The sequence below is a fragment of the Theobroma umbraticum genome, unplaced genomic scaffold (assembly GCF_002168275.2).
Source record: "Theobroma umbraticum cultivar Fairchild unplaced genomic scaffold, ASM216827v3 scaffold_44.0, whole genome shotgun sequence".
NCBI lineage: Eukaryota > Viridiplantae > Streptophyta > Magnoliopsida > Malvales > Malvaceae > Theobroma > Theobroma umbraticum.
In genome coordinates, this window is record NW_018397255.1 from 2,504,261 (window position 1) to 2,518,263 (window position 14,003).

A 14,003-nucleotide genomic window follows, 5' to 3' on the forward strand; every position below is an offset into this window, starting at 1 on the left:
AAAAGAACTCAAAAGTCACAAACACAAAAGGCCCACTTTTGCTGAAAACAGGACCAGACGAAGGAAACGTTAATCGTTGCTCCTTCACATCTGGGGTAGTACTGGTTGTTCCTTTTCCTTTTATTTATTTATTTATGGTTATGTTCCTATTTTCACTTTCAGTTTGTTTCCTGTGGCTTCAACTTCAAGTTGCTAAACGGGTGTTGGAATTGTCTCTTTAACAAGAATATGACGACTGCTTCAGTGGATCTCTGTTGGTAGATTTACAGCAGTTGCATTGATAAACGTGCCCGGACCTTTTTTCTTCCCCCATTTTTAAGAATTATTAAAGAAAAAGAAATTAAGAAAAGAAGAAAGAAAGCGAGCTTCGTCCAGGTCCAATAGTCATGACCATGGGCTTCGTGACCGTGGAATTCGACTATGATTGATTGTCGCTTAACCCAAAAAAGGCCCAATAACCCAAAAATTTTATATATATATATATTTTTTCATGTGCATTTGCATTGAGCTGAAGTAGTTTATTCAAACGGAGATGGCTTTACACTTCACCAAAAAACTTAGCAAGACCGACGTTGAGAAGAGTTTGTTATTGCCTACTAGGTATATGAAGCATCTGCCAGGCTTTCGGGGAGGTCACGCTGTAAACTTACCCGTCATGGATGTGCACCTGACCGACTGCATGGCACTTTGGTTACACCATTCGAAGGAAAGATCATCCAAAACCGGTCCTTTCCATGGGCTGGCGTAATTTTATAAAATGCAAATGTCTCAGGCCCGGAGACAGGATCATATTTAAGATGGAGGCGAATGTTGCTGCTGCTCCAGGACCACTCTACATAATTGGAGTGAAAAGAAGAATCAGACTTCTCGGTAAAGAGGTTTGGACTGCTGTGTTTTAAAGAGAAAATGATGCTTGATGGATTTTTTTCCCCCACTTTCTTATTGAACTGTGTGTTTTCTCCTCTTTCATAATAATCTTGTCATCCCCTTTCAGTTGTTGTTGTTGCAAGCCTCTTCTTTTCTTCTTTTCCTTACGTAAGTTTTTTCATGGTTGTATCATGTGTGTATATATATATCGGCAGTGACTGTTGGGGGCTGTTGATGGCTGTTGATGGCCTAGTCTCTTGATACCTTTGCACCCGAAGAAGTTTTCATGCATGCAATACTTTCAGTTGCTTCAAAATTTCACTAAAGTTCGGCGGATTTTTTTCTATTTGTCTTTTATTTTTTATTTTTTGTTTATATTCTATTTTTACAAAAAAAAAAAGAAAAAATTAATAATATCAACTAAAGGCCTAAAGTTTCCATATACTTATTTTTAGTAGTAGTAAGGACCTCAGACATTTTATCACGTTTTTCTTATTTATTTAATTCATTCAACAGAGAATAATATCAAGCAATTTTTTTATTTCATTTTTCATTATTTACCCTTCCCGACAAATTCAAAAAGAGCATCGCAATTATGGTAGACAAAGAATATACTGGAACTTACGTCGCTACATGTTACAAACAAGGCAAAACTTGGATAAAGAACAGGGGCCCTTAAACCACTAAGGCCCAATCTATAAGGATTAATGGGTCCATGTGCACTCTGCAAGGCCCAATAAGGACTGACGGTCCACAGGCCTAAAAGCTTCGCTACGGGTTTAGTCGACAAGTCCGAGTCGCCGCAATTTCCGTTCCTGAGTTGGGAGTCGTTGGAAGTTTCGACTATCAGTCAATCGCCGGGCATCATTATCTCCGACGCTCCCTCTTTTGTCTGAACCAAACGCCTTATTAGTTCACAAGAGAAGAACAATCTCGTGAACCGATGGTAAAAACTAGACAGCAAAAATCCAAACCCAAGAAACAACATCCCCAAGTAAGTTTCAGTAAATTCTTTTCTTTATGATCTTTGATCTTTTTCCTTCTTTGGCTTTTCTCAATTCAGTTTATAGTCTAGATTTGTTTGTGTGTGATTAACTGAAGCATGACAAATTTATCAAGAAGAAAGAAAAAGAAATTGCTGTCGATATCAATGTCCAATGATAAAAAAGGTAAGGATAAAACAAAGTTTACGTTGAATAAACATGCGAATTTTCTTTTTATAGAAATCATTCTTTGAATAGGTTTGCATATGCAGTTAGAGAATGCCGCTGGTAGAATGACAGTTCAATTTAATGCTTTTAGTAGTTGGTTGTTTCTTCATTCCGTTTGGTGGACCAGGTAAAAACGCAGGGAAAGCAGACAGATATTTCTCGGTTGCGTGCCCAGCTTGATGCACTGGGCCTACAAATCATCCAAGTGACTGCAGATGGTAATTGTTTCTTCAGGTTCGTGTCTCTTAGATTCTAACTTTTTCTCCCCTCATTCTTTTGGAAAATACTTTTACTATGTACTCATTTAGCATTTACATCATTTGCATTTATAATCTGACTTCTGTTTTTCCATCACCATTAAATTTATTTGATTGTTAGAGGTACGCATTTTCTTGGATATTGTTTAGGTTGTTTACTCTTGTTAGTTAGCAGGGCTCTTGCTGATCAGTTAGAAGGTGATGAGGAGCAACATGGAAAATATCGCAGCATGGTGGTACAATATATAGCGGTAAATGGTGATGATAAAGGGAAAAGTCTTGGTTTTTGTTTTTGTTATAGTGTGGGTATAAATGTTTAGCAAGAATCTACTAATCTCTTTGCAGAGTTATTTTATTTCATGTTCTGATAGCAAAATCTCATTTAATCATTAAATAAGATATTTATTCTAGCACACAAATGGACTGGTCTAGTGAGCACATGCAACTCCCCCATGCATGAACAACCTAAATGTAGAAAAAGATGATGATTGCATTTCGCCTAATTGGCCGAGTGTGGCATGATCTGCTATATATTAACTGATTTTCCTTTTTCATAGTATATTGTAATAAGTTAGAAGCATTGCTAATTTCTATTTACTTAGATGATGTTTCACAACTTTGTTGCTTCCTCCCTTGTTTTCCCTCGCCCCCTCTCTGTGTCTCTCCGATCTTTTCTTCTGATTGAGGATCCAATTTGTTGAAGAATCTCATTTTGTACCTGATATTAACAGAAGAACCGTGAAATGTTTGAACCTTTTATCGAGGATGATGTCCCATTTGATGAATACTGTCAGTCCATGGAAAAGGACGGCACATGGGCTGGACATATGGAAGTACAGGCAGCTTCTCTTGTTACTCGCAGAAATATATGCATACATCGAGTAAGATCTTATCTTTTCCTCTCTTCTAAGGTTAGCCTTGAGTATTGTGGAACTCATCTCTCATGTTGTACATGGTACATAGAACATGTCGCCTCGCTGGTACATAAAGAATTTTGACGAACGTGGAGCTCACATGGTCCATTTGTGAGTGTTGTAGAATTCGTTTCTTGTTTGCACTGTTCAATTAGCTTTTACATTCCTTGATAATAGAAAAAGGCAAGAATTACCCTTTGTTATTGCTTATTTTCTTGCGTAAAAAGCTCTACATATTTCCGTAACTGAAAACAATGCATGAATAGATATTTTGTAGCCACTTGATGGTAGTGAGGACTATTCCTTGTTGCAATGTAATTATATAGTAGCATTCAGGAACTGTAACCATAAATTGCAGATTTGGCAGGGGCCGTTTTCTCAATATTCTTTGTTTCTTTTGCCTCCCACTTCTTCTTTCTATTTTTTAGAGGATTAAAAATGGAAAATTTTCTTCTAACCACAGAAATCAAAGAATAGGCTATATTTGAACCTTGTATGTTTTGACATTTTTATTCAACAATTTTTTTTGGTTTGGGAGGTTGGTTCCTTCCAGGTATTTATTGACTCAAACAATTATTGACTTGGGAAATTATGAAACAGGTTCATTTGCAAATATTGAAACAAAATAAGCAACCAACTGCACCTCTGTTGAATCATTCAAATAATATGTCAGAAATAAAGAATAGAAATGCATTATTAGGATCAGCCAATAAAATACATTGAGCTTTGACCTCCTTTAAAGTAGTTGTTTGAGCTTCCTGTCCTTGTGTATGAGCTAATACAAGTGACTGCCAGCTGATGCTCAGCATTTCAAGAAAACATTGTTTCCTGTGATTCTTTTATTCTTGTTTTTTTCACATCGCTGTTATTGTTTTACTATATTGATTCATAGTAGACAGTTTCAGTTCTGCTGTCTGATTTGCAAATGTATTGCAGATCTTATCATGACGAGGAACACTACAACAGTGTAAGATTAAAAGAAGACCCCAATAATGGGCCAGCAATGCCAATTATAATTAAGGTTTGTGTTTGTAGTTTTCACTGTGCTGATTCTTGTATTTATTCTGCTCATAACTTTGGATGTCTAAAGTGGTAATGATAGCCTAATAACTTTTAGTTCTCAAAAGGCTGATGCTGATATCTCAGCGTCAACTAATCAAGCAAAAGCTGCAGTTAGCAAGCCAAAGGGGGCAGCTGGTAAGGACAGTATCAATACAGGATCAATCAAAATGGTAATGGCTGGAAGTGGTTGTGAAAGTGCTGAAAAAGTTGAACAGGTGATGACAAAGTTGAATTTGTTTTTTCTGTGTGTCTTTTTATCTCCTGTATGATTGTGGTTTTCTTTAGTTATGGCCTCAAAGCCTGCTATTTTCTATACTAAGGAGTCATGACATGCATGAAATAGTTTTTCCTCCTTACCCTTACTTTACCGCACTTGTAATTCTTCAGGTTTTGCTACAAGTAGATGGTGATGTTGATGCTGCTATAGAGTTTCTGGTAGCAGAACAAGGAACGGAAGACTACGCAGCTGAAAGTGATTCACTTACTCATCATGTAGATGGTTCTTATGGTAATGGCCGGTCGGTACATTTACACATTCTAGATATTTTTGTTAGGTTTCACCTACATTGATGTTTATCTGCTCTTCTTGATAATGAAAATTTCATCATTTTGTAACATTTTATATGGGTTTTTTGGGTTAGTAAGATGGTTGTTGAGGAGATTAGAAAGATCGTTACGAGATGAAATATGAAAAGCCTATCAAATAATATATATGGGTCCTAACTCTTTTGGAGTATGCAGTGGCGGCAATCATCTCGGTTGCCTCCATTATTGGATTTATCTGTCTAGTGTGAAGATTTCATGGCAGATCTGAGTAGGAAGATTATTTTTCCTTTTTTTTTTTTTTACTTAAAATGAAACTGCACTAAAACTAGCAGAAGATTTTTGTTGCATTCCTCCTTTTCGTGTAATTTTTTGTAATTAGTTTCCTTAATTACTCTAAAGAGGAAGATAAGATATGTTTTGATTGTCTAATGTTAAATTTGATTTATTTTACTTAATGTCTGCTTGACATTTTGTGAGGTTTCACTTTGCTTTTACTTTCTATGATGTTTAAAGAGACTATGCTTTGACATATATGGTACATATATGTTTTCAAATGCGGTATCCAGGAAATGATGATGTAAACAGTGAAAAACACAAGGAAGAAGCTTTAAAGAAGACCTTTGAACAGGATGCATCTAGTGATAGCATTAAAACTCTTGATGATAGCAGTTCTCGAAAAGATGACAAGGTTTCATGCTATGTAAAAATAAGAAATCTTTTCTTTTTCTTTTTCTTTTTTTTAAAAACATGGTTTGAAAGTAAGGTATTCACTCTCTTTTCCTCTTTAACCTCCCAAACCGCAGAAGATTCCACGAAACAAGATCTGCCCTTGTGGATCAAAGAAAAAATACAAGGCTTGTTGTGGATCAGTCTCGGGGAGGTCATCGACCAAGTTTATAGTGTATAATACCTAAACTCTTCTTTATCTTTTGGTCTATTGCTATTTAGCTAAATGCAGTTTGTGTGGTTCTACTACTGAGGTTCAACTAAACACCGGTAAGCAAGTGGACATTCTTTTGTAGCGCATAACAATATGCCTATTGTTAATCTTGATATGAATCAGAGCTTGAGTCTCTCTCATTCTTTCATTTTGTGTGGTTCAGATGTTTCTTGAGTGTCAAGTTTCTTAATAGTTGACCTCTCGCAGAGATGTTAACAACTCCTGAGAAGAAAGAGCTCATTATTTTCCAATGTTACAATTTTGCTGTGTAGTAACCAAACAACGGATGCCAGAAAGGGTAAAAAGGTACAGAAACAAGGCAAGAAGGGAGCATCTGCTAAATCTGCAGCATCCTCTGGATCTGAGGGAGGGCCACCAGACATGGGTGCACTTTGCATATGACCTTAATATCATGTGATTCCCTGTGCCACTCCTATTATCCTCGATTATTATCTATTTTTTGCTAATTGATGCTTAAGTGGGTATATTTTTTCATTGTAATCTTCCAATGAAAGTTGATTTTCATTTTAAATGCATGAGCATCATTGGAAGATTACAATGAAAATCATGCAGTTTCTTCCTCATCTAAAATGAAAATCAACTTTCATTTGAAGATTACAATGAAAAAATATACCCACTTAAGCAGCAATTCGCAAAAAATAGAAAATCAACTTATTGCAGAGAAATTTAAGCCATCTTATATTAGTGTATCTTGCTGATTATTTTGATCTATCTATGTAGGTCTCTATGTGCGATATATTGGGTCTTGTCCCCAAGTGGCGCCAATCTGTTTCCTACTTTCAAGCAAGGGCTTATGCTGTGAACCTCTGAAAAATGAATTTGAGTACTCATGGCCTCGTTTTGATGCTCATGCATTTAATTCTTATGATTCCTCAGCACATCCAAATATTAGCAGGCCAAACAGGTTCTGCTTTTCAACTCCAGTTTATTTTGAGATTCGCTGCAAACGGGGTCTCTATTCTTTGACAAAAAGTGGGATTATACAACAGAGAATGATGAAGAAAAGAGAAGGAATGGAAATGGTACAGATTTTTGTTTAACATATATTGAGCTTTGACAATTCTGAGAGTTAGTGACAGATTCACGATGGTGATGAGCAACATTTGCTTCTTTTAGGAGCATAGAAGATATAATTGTAAGGATGTGATTATAGTAAACGGATGTATAACTATCTTGTGCATGCATATGGAACACGTACATTCAATGATGTGAGTGTTTTATTCCTACTGCAAGTCATTTTTGAATGGATCTTTTTTCAACTAACTTGGCGAGAGAAATCTGAAGGAAATGAAAAGGAGAGATGACATGTTCATTGGATTGGAACTATTGGGTTCATGCGTCTAAAGTTGGTAATTGATGATAATTTAGAGTTATGGCTGCTTCAACTTTGAAGCATTTATCACCTAATTTGAGTTAAACTTCTCTTTGCAAAGTAGTGGTTTCGATTTATGGACTACGTTTTCAGCTTTATATAAAAATCTCAAGGGAGGAATCTTTGACAAGTCGCCAATGAACGTCAAGTCCTTGAAGAAGTTCTGAATTGGGTTTTTTCATGCTCCATTTGGTGAAGTCTCAGGCAAATACGTTTCTGAACCCAACGGATGACTTCTTTCGGGCTGAAAGCCCATCACAAACTTGTTGATCGAATTTGCATGCAGTGGGATAAATTTGTGGGTCTTTTAGGGCTTCAATGAAACAGGTTCATGGAGCTTGAACACCGACTGATCGACGGGTTAAAAGTCGATGCAAAACTTGGCTTACAAAATAAACAAAATCTATAATTAGAAAGTGGGTGAAGGCTCACAAACTTTGCTTTGATCAGTAAGATTCTTCTTTCAAGGAAAACGGTTCACTGCAAATTCCACAACGAGCAACAACGCTAAGTCGTTATCATGATCAACCATGTAAAACGTTTTGAACCAACCTATGTGCTTACCTTAGAAAAACGTTGCCCAAGTTTCCACGTCTTAGGCTGCTTTTTGCCCATTGCCGCGATTATTACTCACCCTTTTTAGTGAAAACTGAAAACCACCCATCGGGAAGTAAAGCAAAGTCTTCTTTGCCTAATTAGGTAACTCGTAGCCATCTTCCTTTGTCCCAAAGGGGGAAGTTATTATTTTTTTCTCGCGTGGGATTAGACAATTTTGACAAAAGCACCATGATAATTAGCACCCAAAGGGCAGTCACATCCCATCAAACATTAAATTCCAGCTTAGCTGTTTGTTTTAAATACAATATATATATATATATATATATATATATTATAACAGCATGATTGTGCTTTATGAAGATGTTCACGAAATTTTCTTTTCTTTCTCTTTCCTTTTAAGTAATCATTGAAAATGCTTCCCATCGTAGAAAGAAAAAAATGGCATTGATTCGTTTAAGGAAAAACCTTGTTAACAGTTGTCATTGAATTCTCTAGATGTTCAAAGGGCGGATTAACGACACCATCTACAGTGGAATTCTCATAACCCATGCTTTGAACCCATATTCATTAATACAAAACCAACTGCCTTCGATTGCTGGGATTCACACCAAAACTAGAAGAATGGATTCAATCTCTTTCTTCCAACAATACTAAAAATGTAAAATCCTAATCGATTTTTCCCTTATCAATTAAATTAATTTACATGGATAATAACTTTAGTTATTTACGTAAAAAAAAACAAAGTTAAATTTTACTAGATTGAATAATTTGGTTCTTTTCACATGTCCTACAAAAATATTTAACCTAACTTCTTTATTGACCTGATCATGTGTGTTTCCACACTAACTGCTACGAGAAAATCATGTTGTATATACGAAGGTGTCAATTAATTCATTTTAGGATCAAATTACGTTGCATAATTCAATTATTGAATAAGAAAAAGGATAACGTAAATTTCATTGTCACATTTTCTGCTTCAGCCCTTCATGAAAACAAATATAGCATGGACCGTTCAAATCAAATATAGAAGAAATTTCAAGACAACTTTTCTTCTATGCGTTTTTTTTAGTGTATTCTTCCCAACAAGTATAGAACTTTCATGTGACTCATATTTTCCTCATCTATTTTCAATGCAAAAGAACCAAAAACTCACGTCAGAATATAATTAATTTGTACCAAAATTCAAGCAAAAAGAAACCCCCCGTACAAGTAAGAGAAGAAAAAAATTATTAGGAGAATGCTAAATAAATACACATACTTACAAATATGTACTCGTTTTTCCTTAGGACAAGAAACCCCTTGTCTTAAGAAAAAACGAGTACATATTTGTAAGTATGTGTATATATTTAGTATTCTCTTAATAAATTTCTTGCTTTAAAAAAACTTTATTACATTAAGAAAACCAATTCTATAACATATGATGTTGTTGTCTACGGAAATACTAAATTTAAAAAGAAAACATGGGCCTAATTCGAAGTTGATTTTTCTTTTATATAGTTTCTGTTGTTTTATTTGTATTCAGATATTTGATTTAATTTTTTTTTCTCTAGAGGTATATATGAGAATCGCACAAAACAGAAATTCAAATATTTCTCTTTTCTTTTATTTTTTTTTTCAGATTATTTAGCAATGTCTTATAGTTTATGTACTTAATTTTCATTTGTCCTTATTAAATTAGCTACCAAGTTAAAATATGCACTTACATCTTGAACAGTACATTGTATTATGGGTACCAATGTTAGGAGTCATCATTTTCAAGGGAAGCCCCACCTTCCCCCATTAATACCACCTAAGGGGAAACGAATGGCTAAAGATGGTTGGTTTGTCGTGGCCACTTTCAAGCCTCTCAGCACACAAAACACAAAACACAAAACTTTTTATCAACTTATATATGAATCTCTACAATCTTTCCAAACAAGGAAAGAGTTGTAATAAGCAATCTTTAATAATTGAAATTATATACATATATAAAAGGGAAAACATAGCTCCTGATCAATCGCATTATTTTTTCTCCCTCTTTTTTTTCCCCTGTTGTCCTCAACCATCCTGCTCCATGACAGGTTCAGTGACAATAATGCCACGTGCATACAAGCCTGTAACATTCAATAAGTTAGTACTCAGAAAACCCCACCATTGATATTACTCTGAAAGCAGCAGATTCATAAGATTTCATTTGATTATTTTGTTTTATTCATATTCAATGCCCCAATATTCGTTGTGGAAATTTTCTAAAATATCAACAGATTGCATGCCGTGTCGGCAAATTTCACATGATTAATGTTATCAGTCTTACGTTGTTTGATTTTTTTTCTTCTTTCCTTTTTCCTTTCGTTGCTTCCTTTTCACCGAAAAGGTGAAAATAACAGCCATATTTCACGTTTATTGGTGGACCAAAGCTACGAGGTTCCATATTCGGCAGCTGACAAAAACTAGACATGAATTCATGAGAGAGAGAGTGGTTAATTTCTTTGCTTATCTGAAATTTTTCATAAGCTGATGGAGTCGTATTAAGCAAAGGAAACCTGTCATACACGTAGACAGCCATTGACAGATAAGAGAAATGATCGTATAACAATGGAATATGGTCAAAAACATCATCTTCTAACTTCTTTGATGGAATATCAATGCCTTTCGTTAAAAAACAATAAAAACAGGGAACATGGTCAAAACTATTAGGTAGTCTAATGTCAAAATTTGAGGCTCGAATTTTCAACTCTTTATCAAGACCTTGTCTTCTTTCATAGGGAGATAATTAGGTAGAGATTACGAAAACTAATCAGTCTTAAGGCAATAGCTAGGTTACAGCTCTACATATACCTAAATCCATAGCTTTATTTATTCTCTAATTGCTGTTATATGTACAAACTAATCTTCATGCACATAATTGAAATCTAAACTTTCTACTTAAATTCTAATCGTTTAACACACTCGGGTTCAGTATTAGTTAAAATAGTAGCGATTGATGCATAAAGATCAAGTAAAACGATGTCATCACAACAGCAAACTGTGTCCACGAAAACGTTAGCCGTGTACGGACAAAGAACTATTATGACGTTATTCTCTAAAATAGAGAAGAAGTCTTAAAATTGATTGAGCCTTTATTCGTTGTCATGCCTATACGTACAAAGAAAGAATTCATGTTGGTAGCCAAAATTTGTTTAGGAAAAGAGGGACCACGGGAGGCTTGCCCTTCTATTTCTAGTTGTTTTACTAATCGAAAGGACTTGTATTTTCTTCGCAAGTGGTCCACCTGCTTAACGTAAGTCCAAGGAAAAGAATGAACCCTTTTCTTTTTTTGCATTTAATTGTTTGAGCTGGAAGAGAGCTATGGTTGCAATTTGTGGACCGATCGAGCACCCCTATTGCAACTACATGGATGAGATTAGGATTTTGAGATGCTTGAGTTATTGACCCAAAAGTTGTTAGGTCGTGAAAAGAACAGAACATTAATGTAGTTATGCAATATCCCTGTGGTCTCAAAAGAGGACATATATATGAAAACCTAGACCAGGCTGAGACACACAGTAAATGAAGCAGTAATTTTTTTTTTCATAGAAGTTATGCTTCTTTTTATTGTTGGTTGAACAGAAGTGAAAGAGATGACTGTTTTGCAACATGCACGTGGCAAAGAAAATAGAGCCCCATGCCATTATCATTTCCTTGTACCCCCTCCCCCCCAAAAATGGGGTTAGCAAGCATGCTTTCGAGCACCGTTATCCTCTTGTTTTATTGGCTATATACCGATTGCCCAATGGAAAAAAATATCTTTCCAAAAAAGAAAATATCCTTTGAATGCATTATCTCCATGGATAGCACCAAATTAATTGAATATCTTTGTTAGTTTTGTTGCTAATGGAAGATTTTTGTTTCATCCGAAGTAACCTTCTCATTGCTCTTGACACCTGAATTTGGAGTTTTTATTTGATATAAGCATCACAATTATTATTGGAAAATATCCAATGATGTTTATAAGTTCACTTTACCATAGTAATTATGGTCTATATTTGAGAAAAAAAATAATGGCTTTTCGAGGTTGAAGACAGCAGATGGGAAGAGATAAGCGAAATCCGAATTCTAATTGCAACAAGCATCAAGGCAAAAGGTTGGGGGCAGAAAGATAATGCTTTGCCAACGCTATTTCATTGTCCATGACAGGCACGCCTTATCTCAAGCCTGGCTTTGGCTTTAACTAGAATCCTAACCAAGGAAACAAAACAATAAGAGCCAACCACCAGTCCAGCAAAGCAACCCACTAGAGAAAGTGAAATGGCCTTGAAAATCATTTTCATTATTATTAATTATGATTTTCTTGAGAAAAGAAGAAAACCAAAAAGCTAAGGCAAAGTGGCAAAAATAGGTGTGTGTGTATAACAAACCGAAAATAGAGTTCCAAAAATAGAAAGTGTCTGAAAGAAGAGGGGGGGGGGGGGGGGGGGGAGTTGGAGAAGTATGAGTGGAAGTGTTAAGAGAGAGAGGGATGGCAAAATGGGTAAAGCAAAGTCCCATAAAGGGAAACCCAAAGGAGTAGTTTGTCTGAGTGAATGAAGAAAGCGATCTAACACTTAACGGCACCAAAAACATTTTTTCCTAGGTGAAAAAACAAAATGTGGGTTTTTTTATTTTATGCAAAAAGGGGGGACCAATGCCTGCACAGTCAAGTCCCAGTCGCAGTCACAGTCAGAGTCAGATTCATCAGCCAGCCATTACTGGAATAATGATAATAACCAACAAGTTGAGAAAATAAAAAACAAAAAAAAGGCTCTGTGCGATTGATTTTATGTAGTGAGGAGAGAGAGGAGGAGGGAAAGAGAGTATTTAATATTATTGGTGACTTTTTGGTAAGAAAGACAGGAGAAGAAATTCCAGCCGTTGAAGAAATCCCATAAATGGAAAGCCACAACTTAAAAAGGCCAAAAAATTAAACCCCACAGCGAAAACCCCATTTTTACTTTACTCATTTTCATTCCTCTGTATGTAATGCCTTTGCTTTCGTTTTCCAGGACTTTGCCCCCACACTTCCCCAGTCGGCAACTGGTCCTCCCTTTTTTAGCTTCACATGGTTACGAAAGAGAGTTTCCCCTTCCACTTTTCCTTCGTTTTTTAGTATTAAAAACTTAAAAAGAAAAAAACACCATGAAATTCGTAATGGTGAAAAAAAGGAGAGATGAATCTGTCCGTCTGAGGATTTGCCAGTGTTTCGTAGATCCGATGCAAAGAAAAAGGATCTAATAAGAGAGAGAGAGAGAGACGGGGTCTTTAAGCTGCTACAGGACAGACTCACTTTGTTCCCTTTTGCATTTGTTTGAGCTTTTTCCCACACTGTACCCATGCGCGTGGGAGTGTTACTACTCTTTATACCCTACATTAACCATTGCATACACCTTACAACTGATCACATCATATTCATTTTCATGAAATTTTCAAGGTGGTACTAGTACTAATACTACTACATAATCTTTATTCATCTAACTTGACCACATTCATGCCCAATAATATGGTGGCGATCCTCTCACCCCATGTCAGTAGATTTGCACATGCTTTACTTGGGTCGATACCCAAAAGGAATGTAGTAACTTAAAAAAAAAAAAAAAGGATGGGAAGTAGCAAGGATTTAAAGAGCTTGGGAGGATGATTCTTTGCTTGAGAGCTTGTCAATGAACCGATTGACATTTTCGCAGCAGCACCTCACAGTTCATCACATGCAAAATATGATTGGGATTCTGACGCAAAGCCTCAAAGAGATGCTTCATTTTTCAGCTATCAGTCCCATATAAAAATTGCCAAGGGATTTTGTTAATAGGTACACACCCTGCCAGCTTTTAATCCTACCTAACGAAGTTTTATATGTATAGATCAAATGATAACAAAGTGCTGTTATGCTATTTGATTTTCGTTGTGAGAATATTAAATTTGATTCTCTCTCAACCTTGACAAAAGAGAAATAAATCATTGGGTTTCGATCCCAGATGTGTTTTTTATCCCCAAAGCGAGTTGATTTTGAATGAAATGTGCATGAGTGAATCCCCCCTTGTTGGCAGAGAGATTTTTTTTTTTCTTTTTTATACTAAATAATTCTGAATGCTAGAACCTGCAGGATGATGATGGCAGAAGAAGGTGGCCTTGACCTTTCTCCTTATAGAAAAATTTCCCCTTTTTAAAAACGCTGTGCCCCCATATGCTACAGATAAAAAAATGAAGAATGACGCCCCAGATGACGAAATGAGAAATCCTATTTTATTCAATTGGGCACCCATA

At 35.8% G+C, this 14,003-nt stretch overlaps 1 protein-coding gene across 9 annotated transcripts; it reads left to right on the plus strand.

Moving 5' to 3' along the window:
* The first annotated feature begins 1,671 nt into the window (after positions 1-1,671).
* LOC110409612 (SEC-C motif-containing protein / OTU-like cysteine protease family protein) lies at positions 1,672-7,090 on the plus strand. Of its 9 annotated transcripts, none has more exons than XM_021419019.2 (12): positions 1,672-1,861; positions 2,173-2,312; positions 2,511-2,586; positions 3,067-3,216; positions 3,299-3,360; positions 4,186-4,270; positions 4,377-4,526; positions 4,699-4,819; positions 5,424-5,557; positions 5,661-5,758; positions 6,070-6,211; positions 6,539-7,089. In XM_021419019.2, exons 1-11 carry the CDS (start codon positions 1,811-1,813, stop codon positions 6,197-6,199), a joined length of 1,197 nt encoding a protein of 398 aa, XP_021274694.1. In that variant the 5' UTR covers positions 1,672-1,810; the 3' UTR covers positions 6,200-6,211; positions 6,539-7,089. The 9 variants fall into 9 exon arrangements, with proteins under 9 accessions (XP_021274694.1, XP_021274695.1, XP_021274696.1 ...); XM_021419020.2 differs by having other exon boundaries at positions 5,424-5,545; positions 6,539-7,088; XM_021419021.2 differs by having other exon boundaries at positions 2,206-2,312; positions 6,539-7,088.
* Positions 7,091-14,003: the final 6,913 nt, after the last annotated feature.

Bases quoted from the DNA above. Each gene is read 5' to 3' on its own strand.
- LOC110409612 (XM_021419019.2), top strand. From the start codon at position 1,811: ATGGTAAAAACTAGACAGCAAAAATCCAAACCCAAGAAACAACATCCC. The intron at 4,271-4,376 runs GTTTGTGTTTGT...AGTTCTCAAAAG, and splicing joins CAATGCCAATTATAATTAAG to GCTGATGCTGATATCTCAGC. The intron at 5,759-6,069 runs GTATAATACCTA...TTTGCTGTGTAG, and splicing joins TCATCGACCAAGTTTATAGT to TAACCAAACAACGGATGCCA.